General features: G+C 35.3%; 3 protein-coding genes across 4 annotated transcripts; 1 reads left to right on the top strand and 2 right to left on the bottom strand.

The window, feature by feature from the left end:
• Positions 1 to 188: 188 nt before the first annotated feature.
• On the bottom strand, positions 189 to 447 carry LOC142975287 (uncharacterized). The gene has a single exon (XM_076118046.1). It carries the CDS (start codon positions 445 to 447, stop codon positions 271 to 273), a length of 177 nt encoding a protein of 58 aa, XP_075974161.1. The 3' UTR covers positions 189 to 270.
• On the bottom strand, positions 313 to 1,999 carry mRpL53 (mitochondrial ribosomal protein L53). Its single transcript, XM_076118032.1, has 3 exons — positions 1,770 to 1,999; positions 790 to 917; positions 313 to 619 (listed from the first exon to the last, which is right to left on the bottom strand). The coding sequence occupies exons 1-3, from the start codon at positions 1,913 to 1,915 to the stop codon at positions 459 to 461; spliced, it is 435 nt and encodes a 144-aa protein (XP_075974147.1). The 5' UTR covers positions 1,916 to 1,999; the 3' UTR covers positions 313 to 458.
• A 694-nt stretch (positions 2,000 to 2,693) lies between these two features.
• Positions 2,694 to 20,927, top strand: AGO1 (protein argonaute-1). 2 transcript variants are annotated; one of them, XM_076117972.1, is made up of 14 exons: positions 2,694 to 2,868; positions 3,019 to 3,350; positions 3,534 to 3,734; positions 4,190 to 4,433; positions 4,510 to 4,732; positions 4,837 to 5,082; positions 5,318 to 5,483; positions 6,078 to 6,199; positions 8,488 to 8,672; positions 10,800 to 10,966; positions 12,227 to 12,375; positions 12,938 to 13,115; positions 13,201 to 13,392; positions 13,504 to 20,927. In XM_076117972.1, exons 1-14 carry the CDS (start codon positions 2,850 to 2,852, stop codon positions 13,810 to 13,812), a joined length of 2,733 nt encoding a protein of 910 aa, XP_075974087.1. In that variant the 5' UTR covers positions 2,694 to 2,849; the 3' UTR covers positions 13,813 to 20,927. The 2 variants fall into 2 exon arrangements, with proteins under 2 accessions (XP_075974087.1, XP_075974078.1); XM_076117963.1 differs by having other exon boundaries at positions 6,075 to 6,199.
• Positions 20,928 to 20,929: the final 2 nt, after the last annotated feature.

Here is a 20,929-nt window from a genome sequence, read left to right as displayed (position 1 = left end):
ACCTGATCGCACCAAGTATGCGACTGATGTTGCCTATCACAACTAATCCTAAAACAATGTCCTTTATTTTGTTTTAAATTGTTTGTACCAGGTTAATAAGAGCATGATCTTGACTAACTGAAACACATTAAATATAAGGTAATGACAAAAAAAGGATGTAGCTATTAATGTAAAAATACAAACAAATATTAAAGTTAGAATAATATATTTAACCCATTATACAGTTTTTTTGGTAATTTAAGACAGTATCTAATAAATTAATCTATACTTCTATTCTACAGGCTTGATGGTGATGAACTTAGACAAGATAAAGGCAACAAATATAGTTGAAAGAACGAAAATTACAACGAACATGTAGAATGTATCTTCAGAAAATACATCAGTGAATGCTGGTATTTGATTGTAGAGTTCTTCAACAATGTATAAGTTTCCCTTTGTCCTGGTCATCTTCACTACAATTACTTCTTCTTAGTCTTCTTTTTCTCTGTTTTGGTCTGTAGTGTGCTCACGGGCTGTTCAACCGGTGCCAGAGACGATACGTGTTTGTTCAATAACTGCAGAATTTCTAAGCAAGTGAGATTCCCACTTTTAATAGTTACGTTTTTTATTTTAGCTGTTTCTGTAAACAAAATAACAACATATAAATAATCTAAAAGTTCCTGCCATACCTAATTGTGATTAGCGATTGTGCTGCTATATTATTTACTCTGTACAGAATCACTGTTATTGACATGCATGTCACAAGATAAGTATGCATATAAAAATATACATGCATAATGTATTAATTACCTGCAATTGAAGGCAATAATGTTACGTCTACAGTGGGCTCGCTACGATCACAAACTACTTCAGTTTTCAGTGCACAATTCGGATTTGATAGTGCAACTTTTGAGGAGCTTATGTAGTGCAGGAAATTTCTGAAATCATTGGAAATATTTATTAAATAAACATTCAAGTCATAGTGTTAAAAAATATTTTGAAAATGCCAATATTTTTGTCATTTTATTTATTAGTATCTTGATGCCTATAAACTTGCATTATTTATACTGATTATAAACATAAATGCTCATTTCTGTTGATAAGCACAGTCATCAAAACAATAGCAAACAATGAACAATACATTCATGTATAAATAATATATTTTACTTTAATTTTTTCCACCCTCTATAATAAAGAAAAAGATTCCTTAGCAATTTTCTAGTATATTACCATGTAATGGATTTCTCCAATGATTTAATCAAACACAGATTAATTTGCATCTAGAAGTTACCAGTACAATATCATTCCAGATGTCTGAAGTGTCTATTTTTAGAATTCATGCTAAATGTTGTGTGGCCATATAGCAAGATAACTTTAATCATATAAAATTGTAATACTATAATAAATACTCTACAAATTAGTCCTGCTATGATTGTCCATTGTCTTATTTCTATTGAAATTATTAACTTTAGAAGTGTTGAACAGGCTTTTAGAACTATAGCAGCTTAACTATGCCAGGGTAAACAATAACATCAATGGTTCAATGTTGTCAAGAATGCTATTGATATAAGTCAGGAAGGTTTGCTTCTATGCATTATCAGTAGTGTAAATAAATACTAGAAGGTAACCTTACCATCAAGGTACGGATGATAGTTTTTTTGTGGAGGTTATGTATATTTATTTTTATAAATTTTAGTTTTATATGTAAACAAAAGGTAAATCTATGAAGTTTCTGGATTACCAGGAACAGAATGCACTATGCAACACACATTCTATAGCAGTGGACTTACCGGGTGTGAGTAACATTATCACCGAATGGATCGAATTTCACTGTGATTCTTTTAGCAGCTTTTAAATTGACGCCTTTGAGCTGCTTTCCTATTGCTGAAACAACTCCACCAGATCTTCTAAGTGTACCACTGAAGGGAATAGACATGTTATTATTTCAGTGAATTATTTCTATATTGATTTATTGATCAATACCTCAGCTTTAAACCATTCAATTCACTAGCCAACCTGATTTAAGGTTATGTTATGTTGGTTTCTAAGTTGACAGAACGATCGGCTAATTCATGTTGCTTTAATTAAACCTTGATTTTTATTTTTATATATTAAGTTCTAGGAGTGCCAAAAAAAGGTCCTTCAAATTGATTAATAAGTGGACAATGGCTACATTAATAAAACGTGAATTTTGTTAAAGTCTCATAGAGCTACATCCAGCGTTTTTTTTTTCTCTTAGATTAAGTACACCTACACTGCTATCTCAACTGTTAGACAACCAACCGAACCGATATTATAAACAATTTGGATTATTTAAATTATTCCTATCTATTAGGGACCTATTAGTCAAAACATTATTTTTTCTACATAAGACTACGTAGTATTGGTAATTAAATCAATGAGCGACCACACGACCTCCAACCAAATTAGATGGCTCCAGTAGGTTAGTGAATGTCTACCCTACATTTGACAGCATTTAAATGTATTAGTTTGGGTCTTGGGACCTGCCTAAAGTTATATCAATACCAGAGTAGTTTCGTGTCCTAACATTATATACACCAAAATATATAACGCTTTAAACTTTCGTGTATCTTTCCTATAGAACTACAGTTTAAAAGCAAACATATTATTTGGCAAATTTATTTTCTGAGAAAATAAAATTGATTATCGAATTGCTAATTACTATTGCGCTGACAACACTGTTCATTGCATTCTATGGTCGTACTCGTAGGGCGACGACTGAGAAATTACTTTGACACTTTCTAACATTCTACAATTTATTGTTGGATTATCACATTGTGGCTATTTCTTCCACAATAAATTTATATATTTTGGTTTCTACTTTTTGTTAATCTAAGACATATATCAGGATGTACCCCGTTGGTCAAGGTAGGTGTTTTACTCTATGGGAGCACCACTTTGTTTGATTGTTCTAAATAATATCAGACACAAGTAACGCAATGCTACGCAAATTACATTGTTTGTGAATTCGTGCAAATTAGTTCAAATGTTTAGCACAAATTGTGTGTTGTTAAACAGCTCCAGCGGGGGACACGAATGCTGGTGCAGTGAGTGTTGCGGGGGCAGTGACCGCGGCCGCGAGCACGACGGGTGCTGCGGCCGGAGTGGCCAGCACTGCCCCCGCAACAGGTGCAACAGCGCCGGGCCCACCCGCCGGCGCGGGCGCCATGAGCCTCGTGTCGCCTGCACCACTGGCAGAACTTCCCACACTCACCTGTCCGCGACGCCCCAACCTCGGCCATGAAGGAAGACCTATTATGCTTAGGGCTAACCACTTCCAAATATCTATGCCAAGAGGATTTGTACATCATTATGATGTCAACATACAACCAGACAAATGTCCCAGAAAGGTATGTTGTACTTATCATCATAATATGAATATTTGGACAATTAGTTGTTTTGCAATATTGTATATTGATTAATTGAGAAACATCTAAAATTTTATTGATGATTCACATAATTTGAGTTAGAAATGCAGTGTTTGGATATTTTAAGCTTATAGCGTGGTTAAATGTGGTTAATTTGTTTTTTAGGTCAATAGAGAAATTGTTGAAACAATGGTACACTGTTATAATAAAATATTTGGGGCACTCAAACCTGTGTTTGATGGCAGAAATAATTTGTATACAAGAGATCCCTTGCCCATTGGAAATGATAAAGTTGAATTGGAGGTTATATTGCCTGGTGAAGGAAAAGACAGAGTGTTTCGTGTCAGCATTAAATGGGTAGCACAAGTAAGTGAATAATGATTTTTAAATATTTTGTAATAATGTTGACAAACATAAACTTGATTTATTTTGAACTCTTATCATTTAAATATAATAACAATGTTATGCTATGCAAAATGTTATTATTTACATAAACTTACTGTAAAAAAGGACTTCTATTAATAGTGCTGGTTACTATTATTTTAATTATAGTACTAAATATTAATTTGGGTTGCTCTAAAGGTAGTCAATGAGTAATAAAGTAATGTGTCCAATTATATGTTCTGGGATGCCCTTTAATATGCAATTTAGGATTGACATGATGATCATGATGTAATGAGGTACACATATTACTGGATATTTAAAATTTTTAGATTTGATGATTTATATTGACTGGATATTATATAAAGATAGAGCAATTTAAAAACCCATAAGTTATGAACTGCAAAGATAATATGTTAATGCTACTTGTTTTCTTTTAGGTGTCATTGTTTGCGCTAGAAGAGGCTCTTGAAGGTCGAACGAGACAGATTCCCTATGATGCTATTTTAGCTTTAGATGTAGTTATGAGGCATCTACCTTCTATGATGTATACACCAGTTGGTCGGTCATTCTTCTCTTCTCCTGAAGGATATTATCATCCTTTGGGTGGTGGAAGAGAGGTCTGGTTTGGTTTTCACCAGTCTGTGAGGCCTAGCCAGTGGAAAATGATGCTTAATATTGATGGTAAGTACATTGTTTTAGAATTTTAATGAAGTTGTCTGTAAGGAATGTTTTATTAAGAACATTTTTACCATTTCAGTATCGGCAACTGCGTTTTACAAAGCTCAACCAGTTATAGAATTTATGTGTGAAGTATTAGACATAAGGGACATTAATGATCAAAGAAAGCCATTGACAGACTCCCAAAGAGTCAAGTTCACTAAGGAGATAAAGGGACTCAAGATAGAAATCACTCATTGTGGAACAATGAAGAGGAAATACAGAGTATGCAATGTTACCCGCCGACCTTCACAGATGCAATCGTAAGGATAATTTCCTATTAATATTATAATGAATGTAGATTTTTTTATTGTACTACACTTTGAAACTTATATAACACTGTTATTTTTTAATTCGCTTTTTCTAGGTTTCCCCTTCAATTAGAAAATGGACAAACAGTGGAATGCACTGTAGCTAAATATTTCTTGGACAAGTATAAAATGAAGTTGCGGTATCCGCATTTACCATGTCTACAAGTAGGTCAAGAACACAAACATACATATTTGCCGCTAGAAGTGTGTAATATTGTGCCTGGACAGAGATGTATCAAGAAATTGACAGACATGCAGACATCTACTATGATTAAAGCGACGGCACGTTCTGCTCCAGACAGGTAAAATTATTTGTAAATATAACAGGATAAATAGACATTTTTTTTGTTATCAACATTTGTATAGTTTACCCTGAAACATGTCCAAACATTATAGAAAAACAAATTTTTCGCTGATACCATTATAAACAATCATACTACATATTTTATTAAAAAAAGCAACAGAAAAGCTCAAGTACTTCAAACGAAAGTAACATCTAAAAGAGTACAGTAACTAACTATGTCTTTTTACGAACAGGGAGCGAGAAATCAACAACTTAGTGCGTCGTGCGAACTTCAACACGGACTTGTACGTGAAGGAGTTCGGCCTCACGATCTCCAACAACATGATGGAGGTGCGCGGTCGTGTGCTCCCGCCGCCCAAGCTACAGTACGGCGGCAGAGTCTCCTCCCTCGGCGGTCAGGTAGGACTCATTTGAGTCGTTGCTTTGTGTTGATAGATTTTTTAAATATAAGTATGTAAATTATTTATGCGATCTAGAAATAATTGTTTCGGGTCTGGTTGTACTTTGTGTCCGTTGTTTATATGTTTGTAAAAGTCCCCGCGACACAAGAGCAATTATTGATGCAGTAGTTGGCATTAAAAAAAATACATTATCATAGATGGTGTTCTAGTTAAGAGGAAAGTAAACAACAATTAGTTGCTTAATGTATGATTAATATTTTGTTGTTTAGTCTACAACACGTGAAATTGCTGACAATAAAATGATAATTGATGTGTAATTAAACATATTTTAGCTGCTGTACTTAAACATTTGCAGAGCTTTGCAATAAGAGTATAATATTTTACCCCTGGTTTCTGAGTACATTTAGCGGTAGATTATCTATTCAATAGCGTTTTTTAGATGAGTTTAAAGTTATTGAATAGATAAACTACCGTTTAATTTACCTCAGAAACTGGGGATGGTAAACCAAAAGGTCTATGTGGTGTAAAAGCCCCTTACTAGCTCAATTTGACGTTAATATTTTAATTGTATTTTTCTCCATTCCCGCAGCAGGCATTGCCCAACCAAGGCGTTTGGGACATGAGGGGAAAGCAATTCTTCATGGGGGTCGAGATCCGAGTGTGGGCCATCGCCTGCTTCGCGCCACAGCGGACAGTACGAGAAGACGCGCTTAAGTAAGTCACCAATTACTATAATATCTATCGTAATAAAGTATACTATGAGTCTTCGCTAGGAGTGATTTACACAGGTTGATTAGAGCGACACGAATTGCTAGCTAATCGCATTATTCAAGCATTTATTCGTTTGCGATCTAGCCGGATTGCCGTTGACAATTTCGGCGGACGATTTTCACCGCGCAGCTATAATCGAACAACTATTGTCACCCATGCAAATTCCACATTAGTCGATTTAAAATAGAAGTATTGCTTCCAAATGCATATGTAAGCTATAATGTTACGTATCACTACATAGTATAAAACAAAGTCGCCCATTTTGTCTGTAGTCCCTTCGTATGCATAAAACTTTAAAACTACGCAACGGATTTTGATGCGGTTTTCACTAATAGAAAGAGTATTTTCTCCGACAGGTTTTTATATATAATTGAAATACATTGAAATTATATTAGATGAGTTATAGCGATTTATGTCCAAGAAGTCAGAAAAAAAATCTAATTGAAGATTGCATTTGTGCGTGCGCCGCTTATACCGTTGGATACAAGTAAGAACAATGTATAGCAAAAACATTGGTCTTTATTAGTTCTACAAAAAAGTCCGCGATGACATATATCCAGCTTTTTTATTTAAGTCACAAAAACTACTTTTCTGTATTAAGAAAACATTTAATTCGTTGGGTGATGTTTAACTGGTGATATAACCAATAATACATATATCCTTATCAAAATAAGTAAGTTCATCATCACGAGCATTTAATTTAGATTATTTTTGCAGTTTACAGTGTGTTATTTAGACATATAGTTTAGGAGATATCACGATATTAGTATTGCGGCACGGTACGGGCCGGCCGCGGCGGCGGGGGCAGCGTCCCTATAATTTTAAATATAATATGGGAAACCTTTCTCATCGTTAAAATGAAAATGTATGTATACCTTATATTATATTTCAAAAAATGTAGACAAAGTTAATCTTCTAAAAATAAATGTAAATAAAAAATAAGTAAAAGTAATAAAATGTAGAATGTAAATAATTTAAAAAGTAAACAAGAAAATAATAGTTAGATGTATATAACAAAAGTAGGTAAGTACATAAAAAAAAAACAAAAAATATAAAAAAACAGTACATAAAAAATAAATAATATTAAAAAGTAGGTACTACGACTTTGATCTATACATATAAGACAAAAAAAAATCTGTACATTACTTAAATATTTTTTCCAAAAACTGATAGGGGGGGCGATCAAAGAAGAGTCACAGAAACCAAAAAACATTTTAATATTTTAAACGCGGTTAAGGGAAAGAGAAGTTATTGTGAATTGAAAATTAGTATCCAATATGTGTTGGTGCGTTGACTGTATTTGTCGAAGTAGCGGGATACACGCAAACGAAGTTGCGCGGGTCAGCTAGTCAGGTATAAATTATAATATTAATATGTTAAGTGTATGGTTGATGACTCAGATTTATGTATCATGTGTTCAAAGAATCTTGATTCCTAGATCTATTAACTTGTAAAGTAATGTTGCTTGTGAATTGTCCGCGAAGTTATTTTAGTTCGGAAGTAGCTGTTTCTTCTAATTAACTTTTATTCAGAACTAGCTGACCCGCGCAACTTCGCTTGCGTCACATAAGAGAGAATGAGTAAAAATGTTCCCCGTTTTTGTAACATTTTTTGCTGCTGCTCTGCTCCTATTGGTCGTAGCGTGATGATATATAACCTATAGCCTTCCTCGGTAAAAGGGCTATCTAACACTGAAAGAATTTTTCAAATCGGACCAGTAGTTCCTGAGATTAGCGCGTTCAAACAAACAAACAAACAAACAAACAATCAAACAAACAAACTCTTCCGCTTTATAATATTATAGTATAGATTTTAAGATTTTGTAATTTGGTATGAATTTGTTTTAAACGTAATTTTTTTTATATATTGGCATCATAATAACTTACGTAATAACTTAAAACAGAAAGTCCTTTAAGTAGAGACTAAATAGATTAATCGACTTGGGACATAGATCTCACAACTTTTTACGGCAGAGAGAATGAGCAGCGAGACTTGGGGTTTTTTTCCAGAATGTTTTTGATGGCATACTATTTATGATATGAATATTAGCATTCCATTAATTAACATATACAGGACTTCAATACGAGGAAAGGGGATTTAATCGGGGATTTAAATAAAAAAGGGAGGGTTGCTCAATGCTTTTTTGGGATTGGGCACCATAATAATCTCCTTTAGATTTGCTAGGATCTTTTATTTATACAACAATAATTAAATATTCAAATGTTTTATAGGAACTTCACACAGCAGCTTCAGAAGATATCTAACGACGCGGGAATGCCGATCATCGGGCAGCCTTGCTTCTGCAAGTACGCGACGGGGCCGGATCAAGTCGAGCCCATGTTCAAGTACCTCAAGAGCACATTTGTGCAGCTTCAACTGGTCGTCGTTGTATTGCCAGGAAAAACACCCGTCTATGGTATGTTATTTAACCTTTTCACCGCCAGAGTAATATTGAAAATCGGTGTTCCCCACGCCAAGCAATAAATTCCTTCGTTTATACCTACAAAATAATAGTCACGGGAAAAGTGTATATCGATAAAACTTCGATTAATTTTACGTGTTCTTATATTATGAGTAAAAATTGCATAAAAGTACCACAAAATTTTATTGAATTTCTCCCATGTGTCAACTTTACACTACTCAGTACTCATTACCCAAAAATAACAATGATATACACGAACAATTTGCATAAAAAAAGTACTTAATTCAAATATTTTATTCAAAAAGTCACAGCACTAATCCCAGTTGTGACGACACCTTTTGACGTTAAGAAACGCCACTGGCGTGGTCAGCGCTGCGATTTCAAATTTTGCCGCCTTATATTAGAGATGTACCAGTGTGGCAAGTCGGAGTGAAGTATAATATATCGTTACGTTTAATCATTCATCTGAATACGTTAAATTATAATCAATACTCAATTTTGCACAATTGTTTCGTACTCGTATCTTACGATTTTAATAAATGTAGAAATAAAATTTTCGTAATATTTTTCTAGTCTATAAAATTTATTTTGTTGTAGTAACATGGAAACACAGTTTGAAAGAACTCTATTTCTTGAATGTAATATTATACATAAAACATTCCTTTTTAATCATTCTATCTATTAAAAAAACGCATCAATATCTGTTGCGTAGTTTTAAAGATTTAAGCATACAAATATACTATGTAGTGATAACATATTTCTAATATTGAATAACGACAAAAGTAGTAACTATACCTAAAAGGTACAATAAACATAGATAGTACGTATTGGCATGATAACTGTGTTTTTTTGTTAGTCCTACAACATTAATAATACCTTTATTGTTTGTTTAATGTATTCAAACAATAACTTACCTCTAAATCGTCACTCCTTAAAGATTCTGCTTCAGAATATGTAACATCATCTTCTACACCTTCTAACACTCTCAACAGCTCTTCTGTCGTCATTTGACTTGAAGACATTTTTGTGGCGCAGATGGTGTACGAAAAATTTATTATACACAAGAATTTATGTACCTATTATTAATAACGTATTGCAACAACACTACGAGTGTCCAGCAGCGCGGGTGACGTCAGAGCGCGCCGTCTGATTCCGTCAGTGGCGTACGAAGCACTGTAAGGGATTCCGCTAATAGAGATGCGCGAGAGTTGCCACAAAATGATCGATTTGCACTTATTTAGTCATGAGTTTATCACTAGATATGGTAGTTTTATTACATATTTAGGTTTGTATTGAATCTAATTTAAAACATATCAGACAAAAAATTTTTTTTTCAGAAAGGAGTGAAGTATTTCAATTTGTTTTCGAAATATTGCATAAAGTGTTTAGATTGTAGTCCTTTTCCTTGCACATCACTAGTTGACGCGTCTTCACGTCTGTGGCGTGGATTTGCGGGCTAAATTTATACATTTTGCATGATGATTTACTTTGTTTTTTTTTCAGGTACAACTGTCTAATTATTATATGTCTTTGTGTAATAATGTAATAAATATGTTTAGGTAATAATAACAGGAGAAAGAAAACACTTGAAACGTATTGTTGTATGTTTATTTTGAACTATAAAAAAGTGATATTTTTGACGTGCTATCACGTCGATGGCGTCGTGAGCGATTTTCAATTTTACGTCTCTTAACGTCCGTGGCGGTGAAAAGGTTAATTATTGTAGTGTATTTTTTCTGAAATATAGTGTTCCCTTTCGCGTGAGATGTCCAGGATGAAGATTATCCTGTGTCGATTTGCGGGTTACAACTTAATTTTTTTTATCTAGCCTATTTCTGTGTCCCACTGCTGAGCAAAGGTCTCTCCCCTAGACTTCCAGTCCCCTCGGTCGCTTGCTGCTTCCGGCCAATCATCCAGGGACGCGTCCATGTCGTCCCGCCATCTCCGTTTGGGCCTTCCCCGTTACAAACTATCTTTGTAAAAAGAACCGTCCAAAGTGGTTCAGTGGTTTATGTATTAAGTAGAGACAGATAGATAGGCAGAGTTACATTCGCATTTATAACATATTTTGTAGGTCAGTAAGCTGAAGAAAAAGTAATCGTTTTAATTTTTTCTTTCTAGCTGAGGTCAAGAGAGTAGGAGACACAGTGCTCGGCATGGCGACGCAGTGCGTACAAGCGAAGAACGTGAACAAAACTTCACCTCAGACACTGAGCAATCTTTGTCTCAAGATCAACGTGAAACTTGGCGGCATTAACTCCATCTTGGTGCCGTCGCTACGTCCAAAGGTATCTTTTATTTGTATTTATTGCTAGCCAAGTTAAGGTACTCTCTTCTTCTTTTCCCAATTCTTCTACAAAAACATTTAAAAAGTTACAATCTTTAGAGCGTTTTAGCGTTTGTTCACCGCCGCCGTCACCGTCACGTCACCGAGAACGAAATGACGGCGCCGAAGTAGCGGTACATACATTTACATGAAATTACTCTAACCGCTTGCACATCCGTCACCCGAGCGCCGTCATCCCGGCCGCCGAAATTGCGAGTAGATCGGCGTGACCGCTAGATCGTCGCCGAGATTTTGACGGGCCGATATGCCGGCAATATAAAACACGTATGAACTTGTCCACACACTTCCGTCGCCGTCGCACCGTACAAGCTAAACCAGCGAAATCGGTCGCGGTGGACAAACGATCGCCGCCACGTCATATTTTTTTCAATTCAATTCAATTCGAGAGGAGCGCAGCAGAGAGGATTTTTTTAACACACTTGAAAATCAACTTCAAAATTATTAGGGTCAGCGCAGACCGAGAGGAGCGCAGCGGAGAGGATTTTTTAACACACTTGAAAATCAACTTTAAAATGATTAAAATAAAGTGCATAATTGCTTGAACCTGACAAAAAATGCTCGCGCGTCCTCGAGGATGCGCGGGTATCCCTCGCGGCATCGCGTCGCCGCCGGCATCGTACGAAAAATTTCAATGTTGTTACTGAGTTTAAAGAGGGAGAACGTCATTTTTATTCTTCTTCGGCCAAAAGAGCAATTATAATAATGGCCCAGACCACCATCGTTGACGAACTTTCACGTTTAATGGCATGTTTAATGTAGAGTGGTAACCCAAAACGCTTCCTCGCGCAGTCGTGAGCATGCTCGAACATACGCGAGCCGTGAAGAAAATGCCCAAAACCGCGCTAGAATTATTCCTCTCTGTCTGCGCTGGGCCTAATCTTGGCCCAGTCTACCATCGTTGACGAACTTTCACGACAAACTGGCATGTTTAATGTAGAGTGGTAACCCAGAACGCTTTCCTCGCGCAGGCTCGCGCAGTCGCGAGCATGCTCGACATACGCGAGCCGTAAAGAAAATGTCCGTGACCGCGCGAGGGTTAATCCTCTCTGTCTGCGCTGGGCCTTAGTTGTTACAATGTTATTATTTTTCTCCAAATTTGTATGGCGCACTGCAATTGGAAACATAAAACTGTTGATTTAATGAAGTAATTTTTTTTATCGTTTTTAATGGTATATTGGCATGTAAATTTCTCGTGTCGCAGGTTTTCAACGAGCCGGTGATCTTCCTGGGCGTGGACGTGACGCACCCGCCGGCGGGCGACAACAAGAAGCCGTCCATCGCGGCCGTCGTGGGCTCCATGGACGCGCACCCCTCGCGCTACGCCGCCACAGTGCGGGTCCAACAGCACAGGTCAGGACACCACGCCATCAGCGCCAGGGGTTATCACGTATCTCAATAAACAACTATTTGATAACCACTATGCTGTACATAGTTTTCTCTCTTAGATTATAGGGAATAACACGTTACGTCAAAGCAGCAATGTACTGAATAGTGTCCTTGAATTTGATGTACACTAGTTGTCGACAGAGATACGACGACGACGCCCCACTAAAATCTTCATCAGTGGTCTAGAAATCTTGTATTGCTCAGCTACATCCCTTTAGCGATTGGTGGATGCAGTGTTGTGCCTTCGCTCTTATGCTTTCTAACATTCAGAAAGAATCGATGATAACACGCGATGTTGACAATTGTCTACGAAGCTTCATGGGTGATTGAAGACGTGCAATCGCGTCTGAAAGAGGAAGAACTTTTCGCCATTTTTTAAAATAGTGCGCCCACTTCCGTCTTTTTATACTTTTTTGTGCATCAAATAAATAATCCGAACTCTTGATTTCTCATAGCATGCACTGCGTGTATTATACTTTATATTTTATTGCACAAATTTTAAATCAAATAATTGTATCGTTCTCAGACAAGAAATCGTCCACGAAATGAGCAGCATGGTGCAGGAGCTACTGATAATGTTCTACAAGAGCACGGGCGGGTTCAAACCGCACCGTATCATCATGTACCGCGACGGTATCTCTGAAGGACAATTCTTGCACGTGCTCCAACATGAGCTCACTGCCGTCAGGGAAGCTTGTATCAAGGTAAGAATTATTTCTTCATATCTTATTTTTTATAAAATTTCATTTCATCTTTCTGTATTTTTAACATTATTTACTTTTTGTTCAGTTGGAAGCAGAGTACAAACCCGGTATCACATTCATCGTGGTTCAGAAGCGCCATCACACGAGGCTATTTTGCGCCGACAAGAAGGAACAGTCCGGCAAGTCGGGCAATATCCCCGCCGGTACCACCGTCGACCTCGGCATCACGCACCCCACCGAGTTTGACTTCTATCTTTGCAGTCATCAAGGAATACAGGTAAGTCTTGAGTTCCCTTATTCGGAACACGTTTTCTGTAAATCACAATGGTATTTTTGTTCTTAAACCGAAGTGTCAACAGTCAGGAGTTATCGTGTGTGTGTGTGTCAGGGCACGTCGCGGCCGTCGCACTACCACGTGCTGTGGGACGACAACCACTTCGGCTCGGACGAGCTGCAGTGCCTGACGTACCAGCTGTGCCACACGTACGTGCGCTGCACGCGCTCCGTGTCCATCCCGGCGCCCGCGTACTACGCGCACCTGGTCGCGTTCCGCGCGCGCTACCACCTGGTGGAGAAGGAGCACGACTCGGGCGAGGGCTCGCACCAGTCCGCCTGCAGCGAGGACCGCACGCCCATCGCCATGGCGCGCGCCATCACGGTGCACGCCGTGACCAAGAAGGTCATGTACTTCGCCTAACCCCCCCCGCGCCTGCTGCCGGCGCCGCGACAGTGCTCGGCCGACGAGCGGTGAAGACTTCGTGATCTCTCGTTTGTGAAATGAAACTCCGCCTATTTCCCGGCCGGCCGCCGCTGGGCGCGCTGACCTCGAATGTCTCGTCCGGCCGCTCCGGGCGGGTGATTCACTGTCCTCTTCGTTTCTTGAAGCGCTTCTTGGCGAGCATTGTCCCTGTAGATCTATGAGACTATGTAATAGTCGAAACGCTTAAACTCCTTCATTGTACAGGAACGACCGTGTATTCTAGTTTATTTTGCATTTCCTCTACCTTTTTATAATTCCGATCTACCTTCGACGTGTTCGGACTGCAGATGTCTTAATTTAATATTATGTTTCTTAAGAAAACATTTTTATTTTATATTTTTAACTACTTTTAATCTTCCACCTCGAACTAAATAAACGAGCGATGTCGCCATCCTCATTTTTTACGTTCATCTCTGTGCAATTATTGAAGGTTTAAAAGTGCATAATTTATATATGCATATTATATTTGTATGATGCCGGGAATATAAACTGTGACAGTGTTATTTAATGAAATACTTTTTAATATATCATAGAATTATTACCAAATAAAATGCTCACTACAACTTTGAAATGAATTTCATAATACGATCACGATAATGGTAAAGGCGTATGAAATTCAGAGCTATCAAATCAAAATCATGTGTTAAAAGATATAATAATTATTATTACGTTCACTATTTCATCTTCATTAGTGTACAAATATGCACATTAACATATAATTTGATGTTTGTGATTTTTACTCTCGAAACTAACTGAAAGTCATAACATCTCTGATTTCGTTCATCGTGATTTGGTTCTGAATCTAAGACGATTGTGGATTCGTATTCCGCATGATTGTTTTTATTTTTATCTGTCTCTCTTCTATTTTCAGTTGTTATCTCATCAACTTAAAGAATGCATGCGTACACAATGCATTAACACATTACACAGCACATTTATCAACTATGGAAAATATTCAAAATATTTTGAGTTTTAGTTTATTTTTTTATATTTAAGTTTTCTTTCATATGTATTTTAGCTGTAAGTATATTTCACGAGATACAAGTTAGGAAGGAACTGCCTCTTGATATACTTCCAGAGTCAGTTTTTTCTATTTTTATTTGTAATGTGTGGAGGTCAATAAACACGTTATTATTTACATATTTTCGTCATTTAATTTAGTGTTAAACTGTTTCTTTTGTTCAGTTATATTTTTCTTATCTAGTTAAATGTTATCGCCTACTCTCGACCCATAATCTATTGCTAAATTATATGACTTGCAATCAAGTATTTCAAGACTCGATCATTAAAAATTAAGTGTTCGTTGATTAATTGGTCTAGTCAATCCAATAAGAGACTCGTAATAACTTGAGTCCAAAGTAATTATAATGAAGCCTAAAGAGTCGTAGTCCGTTGCAAACTCAAATGCTTATGTCATAGTTAATTAACTATGAAAGAATGTTTTCACATGGGTATATTCCGTTCAACGCAGGCAAGCTCCTTTTGTTTTTATTATCTCTTTGGCAGCGCATTACTTACATACGACTATATTATGCCTCTATCACATGAGAGTCAGATATGTGTCAACACGCGTTTTGACAAACACCCGATGTGAAAACATTCTAGGTGAGAGCGAAAACAAACTAATCCCAAAGCCTTTTATTTTAATTAAGCCAAGTTATTTCAAAACCAAATGCAAACGGGTGTTATTTATGTCAAATTGTAGTATTAAATTTATAAATTACTCCAAAGTACGAGAAATAATCAAGCCTAGGATTGATGAAAGAAAGAAATTACGCGTTTCGTTTATTCAACATTCGAATTCTCGCCATGAAAGTAAAATGTCCGAAATTGAAACATTTGACTTTGCTTATATTTTTGTCACGGGCACAGCATCAACTGAACGAACCTGAGGCATCTAATAGTTCAGCTTTTACAAGTGTTTTGATACCCCATTGTTCTAGTGACGTTACTATAACATATTGGCAACTGTTACAGCTTCAAACGAGAGAAAATATACTTGAACTCACTAAGAACGATGGGCTCCATTTTGACTATTGTTGTCAATCAAATCATCCTTAAGTGGTGAACCAGATTAAGAATCTGATATATATTGAATATTTATTTCTGGAGTTGACTATTCTGCCCCTTTGCTTTTACTTTTTCTTCGAGAGTAGTACTATTGCGCAGCAGCATAAAGTCATGTGGCAATTAGTGGTAGCTTCTTCTGAGCTTCCAGTTATGAGCTTTATTAAGAATTGATTGTTATCAAAATCTTCACAACTAAAGGCAGTTAAATATAAATTCTGTGGACACTGGGCTCGCCCTGAACACTCGTTTTAGTCGAACACGTTTTATTATAAGTCTGGCCAACATTACGTCACTGATTCAATATTTAGCTTCACAATATTGTATTACGATATTCATAGGGCATGCCCAGATTTTGGTCTAGTGAAGTCGATGGATCATTGTACAGTATGAATAATCTCTAAATTTGAAATTGCCCTCAAACGCAACAGAGACAGACTTTTATAATTAAGATAAATATAATAAATTTGGTGAATTTGCACTTGAACACAATTAAGATAAAATTAAACCGCGCAGCTAACAAATGGGTTTAAACTCGTTGTCATATTGAGTTGGAGGCACAATCGAACATGGCCTTATGTAGCCTAAAATCAAAATCAAATTATTATTTATTTTGGCCAAATACTGACACTTATGACGTATCTACTTAAAAAAAGCATACTGAACAATAAAACGGTCCGTTGACTTCATTGGTCCTTTTAATGCAACTCACTCACCCATCTAATGGACATTTAATAATTTTCTCGAAAAATGTTGTAGCTTTAGATTATGTATACATTCAACATACTTAATATGTATATAGAATGAACATAACACATTCTCAGTGTAGAGCGGCTAAGATAATAATATGTTGCGGTAGTTTACTACTTATTGTTAGTCAGCTTTCATTGTTTGCATTAGTTTCGTATTGGATTGTACAAATTCTTTTAATTTGGCATAACTGTAAAGCTTATTTTCATCCATATTTGGTGTTGTAGAGTAAATTTTAAGCACTTGAATGATGTAAATAAGGTTGTAATGTTTTACAAATAACAATTACTTTGTAAAACTCGAAGCTATTTTTGGGTAATATCTGAGTGGTACTGCTTTCTGACGGAGTGTTTAAATTTATGACAATGGAATCTGTTACTACAGTAAATAATATATTTTTTTATCTTTAAATGCAAAAAAGCTTAATGCCAAACATTTTATAAAACTTTCAATGAGTACTTCAGGTACCTTATGTGATCCAAGGGGATACCGCTTTTGTATGATAATTTATGGTGTCGTTTATTGTGTGCTTGAGGTTTAAAACTATATAGTTCTCATACAATATTGTGTTCGATTTTCAATTATGAAAAAGTAATATTATAAAAGACATCCACATTATTGTCTCACGTTTTTAGTTTCAAGTTATGGTTTTAATGTCCGCTAAAATTAATTGTAGTAGTAAGGATTTTATAAAGATCATTATCGATAAAAATATTTTCAAAATAATAGAATTGCGCCTAATTCATACTGATTTAAGTCCTTTTATATTAAAATGTTGTGACTAACATCTATAATTCAGTTTATATGTCCGTATATACATCATCCTTCGCACTGTTTAACGAACTTTCATTAGCAAACACACAGCTAAATTTACTGAGGAGCAATTCTGTCATTTTGATAACATACTGGTGAACAAACTGACTAGTATTTTGGAAAACATTTTCCTATATCCCCCTTTAAAAAAGTAGCGTAAGAGATTGTGTTGGAAAACAAATATTTTGGTGACAAGTGATTGTATTGTAATTTAGAGTAAGTAGCGGAGTATTTTGTTGTAGCAATGGCACCTTTAATTAAATGATAATTATATGAACTTATATGTTGCCTTCGTGCATCAGTTTGTTGATATCAGTGCCTGATCAAATGATCTATGTATAATTATTAATAGGAAATGGAGAGTTGGTACTTTCATTGGACATATTCGCCTATTTGCCGAGAAGCTTTATATATTTTTATCGTATCTCCCATTTATATTTGTTCATTCTTGTTACTTAATTTGGCTAAATGTGCAATGTGTGTGTCTGTCATAACATAGTGCCCGATTACTATTCACTAGTGAATTAAATATAAGATTTATTTTGTATGTAATAAGCTATTATTCTAACTGTCAATCAAACAAGGGAACCGTCATACTAGATTTAAGTGCATTTTAAATCTGTTACGGAATAATTACTATATATAGATATAATTATGCATTATTATTATAATAGGTACTAAATTCAAGCCGTTTAATAATTCAGTACTAGAATAATAAATGCTTAGCGATATTAAACTCACAACCGAAGAAAATTAGGCTAATGGTTAATGTATTACAATCATAAGTTAGTTGTAAAGAATATCTTATAGACGTGGCTTTAGATTGTTCATCGTTTTTATTATACGAGATTGTAATCGGATTCGGGATTCGAGTTAATTTGGCGTTTTCACTTGATTTATCTTGTGAGGAAACGGAAATAGCTGGAATAAAATGTTCAATGCCGATATTTGAAAAATACCTAAACTGTTATAGGTGCAGCATCCACCTTAATCATACAGAAGGTACGACGATTGTGCCTTTAAAAACAACTACCATCAATATTATTATATGTAATAATGCAGTTATGTGTTTGTTTTCCTAGCATTATTTTATTAAAGTTAAAAAAAAGTAGCAATTAAAGTAGCCCACAATATTTTTAATCGTACATTTACAGGGTGAATTTTTCTAGTAAGTGAGAATAACCAAATTTGTAATTATGAGAAATTGTCGTTGAGTTATTCTTAATTTCGTATTTGGCTACCCTATCTATGAAAAATTTACCCTGTACAATGGTAATACTTCAAATACAAATTGGCAAAACGCCAAAATATTTTACGAAGGCTTCCAAAAGTGTTTAATAAGAATAAAAATGAGCTCTAAAATGTAAATCAACCCCTAATATACCTAAACTATTTCTATTATTTAGAAACGGCACGAGTTTAGTACTTATATTTTAAGGCCAACATTATATATTAATCTACCGCGAAGTACTCTTATATCAATCAAATTGCAATATAATATTATTAAAATAGGTTACAAATGCGAAATGGGAATGGGGAATATGCATGAAAGCTAGACTTCAAATCATTATTCAAAACTTTTACTAGATCTAAGATATGTGATACTAAAATCGTATTGTTTATCTTATAAATAAACCAGGCAGATGCGTATACTAGTGTTAGCTTATTAAACCTCTTTCTCTACCGTAATCTTTCGTACCTCGAATATTGAGATGGTAAAGGGTGATATAAACACGAATAAATGACGGTTGACAATATAGAATAAGTATTACAATCAAATTAAACATGCATATAACCTCACGCGATTATATTTTTATTTACCTCTGATTAGATGCCGTTAGACTAAGCACAATGCGTTATTGGCGCGCAAAATTTATGTGCGTGTATGCGTTTACGTAGTCTTGTACGCGCTAAAAATACTTCGTGTGAAAAAAAGTCTTTATAATGGCATACTACCAGTTACCATTACTGTTTATCAATGGTGAATAAATGTATGGTCGCGTTTATTCCTGCTTCGTATGATATCAATCAGTCTACAATTTAGCAATAATTATAGTCCGAACTCAATACATAGATGTTATATCAACGTATCTGATGCCGATCTTTTGGACTGCGTCCACTTCACAGTAACATGGTATAATGTTAATCAGCTTTTAATACAGTGTAGATTACAAATTAAAGACAGCTGTACATGTTTTTGAATAATAACCATCAGTTTGCCTCATTTTCCTGAGAACCATACCGAAATGATCATTATTTCATTATTGACAACGCTCAATTTCTACAGTTAAGTAAGTGAATTTATCATTTGCGTTTATTACGAACCTCGTAAATATCACCATGCTATTTAATTATTTATAATCAGATAACAGATTACATTATGAACTCAATGGTTGATGACTTTGTATTAGTTACTTTTACAGTTACCTACCTTACGTATAGAATTTTGCTATATAAATTAAGTTATTTTTCTGAACACTATTTTCATGAACCCATTGAATTACCATTCATATGTTTTGAGGCCGTACGTCGCGTTATGAGAGCAATCGATAAGATCGCCGTCAGATTTTGAATATATTTATTCTTCTAGACATATTTTATATAACTTGCTAGCACAAAATAGGGGGTTCAATTTTTATAAGTAAAAAATATTTATTTTGTAAGGTCTAGATTTACGTGCGGTCTTGTATGAGTGGAAACATTTGCTACAATATTGTTAATGTGCTAAACCATTATGACCGTTGAATCACCGACATCTAACACTAGTTATATTTATTAGAGTAGATAAGGACGCTAATACCTAGCTGTATGTAATGCAATGTAGCTCATTTTAGTCCCATACTGTGCCCATATAAAGTGCCCAAATAGTTTAAAGGTTGTTTCCTCCGCTCTATAGTGTTAAGTTCTTTCATTTCTTTATGAGCTTAACTACACGTTTTATTTTTAATTATTTGTGTATTTTTATTGATTTAGTTATTTATACGAAGTACGAACAAAGCATATAAGGTAACACAAACGAAATATATCGTCAACACAGTGCACTCTCGATCAAGTGGTTGTTTTCCTTGTTCGTACTTCAATGTATTTGTGTAATCACATTCATTAAAATCAATGTAGTAGATATATCTTGTTAACACCAAAATGTGTTTGTTTTGAGAACATATCTAGTTGTTAGTTATTTTATAAAAAGGACCACGCTTGTATTCACACATAATTTCGATAGCATTATTTTAATCCTGTGACTTCTTCAAGTAGGATTTCGATTTACATAGATGATATAAAATAGATTCAAATTTCTTCGTGCAGGGTAATACTCTTGGAACATACGGTAAACGTCGCAACGTCTGTTAATATTGTGAAGTAGCGCTCAATCTGCGTTATATTTACGATAATTGTGTAATTAAATGTTCTACCCTTAACTACA

The sequence above is a fragment of the Anticarsia gemmatalis genome, chromosome 1 (genome assembly GCF_050436995.1).
Source record: "Anticarsia gemmatalis isolate Benzon Research Colony breed Stoneville strain chromosome 1, ilAntGemm2 primary, whole genome shotgun sequence".
NCBI lineage: Eukaryota > Metazoa > Arthropoda > Insecta > Lepidoptera > Erebidae > Anticarsia > Anticarsia gemmatalis.
This window is presented reverse-complemented; position numbering and strand designations above follow the sequence as displayed.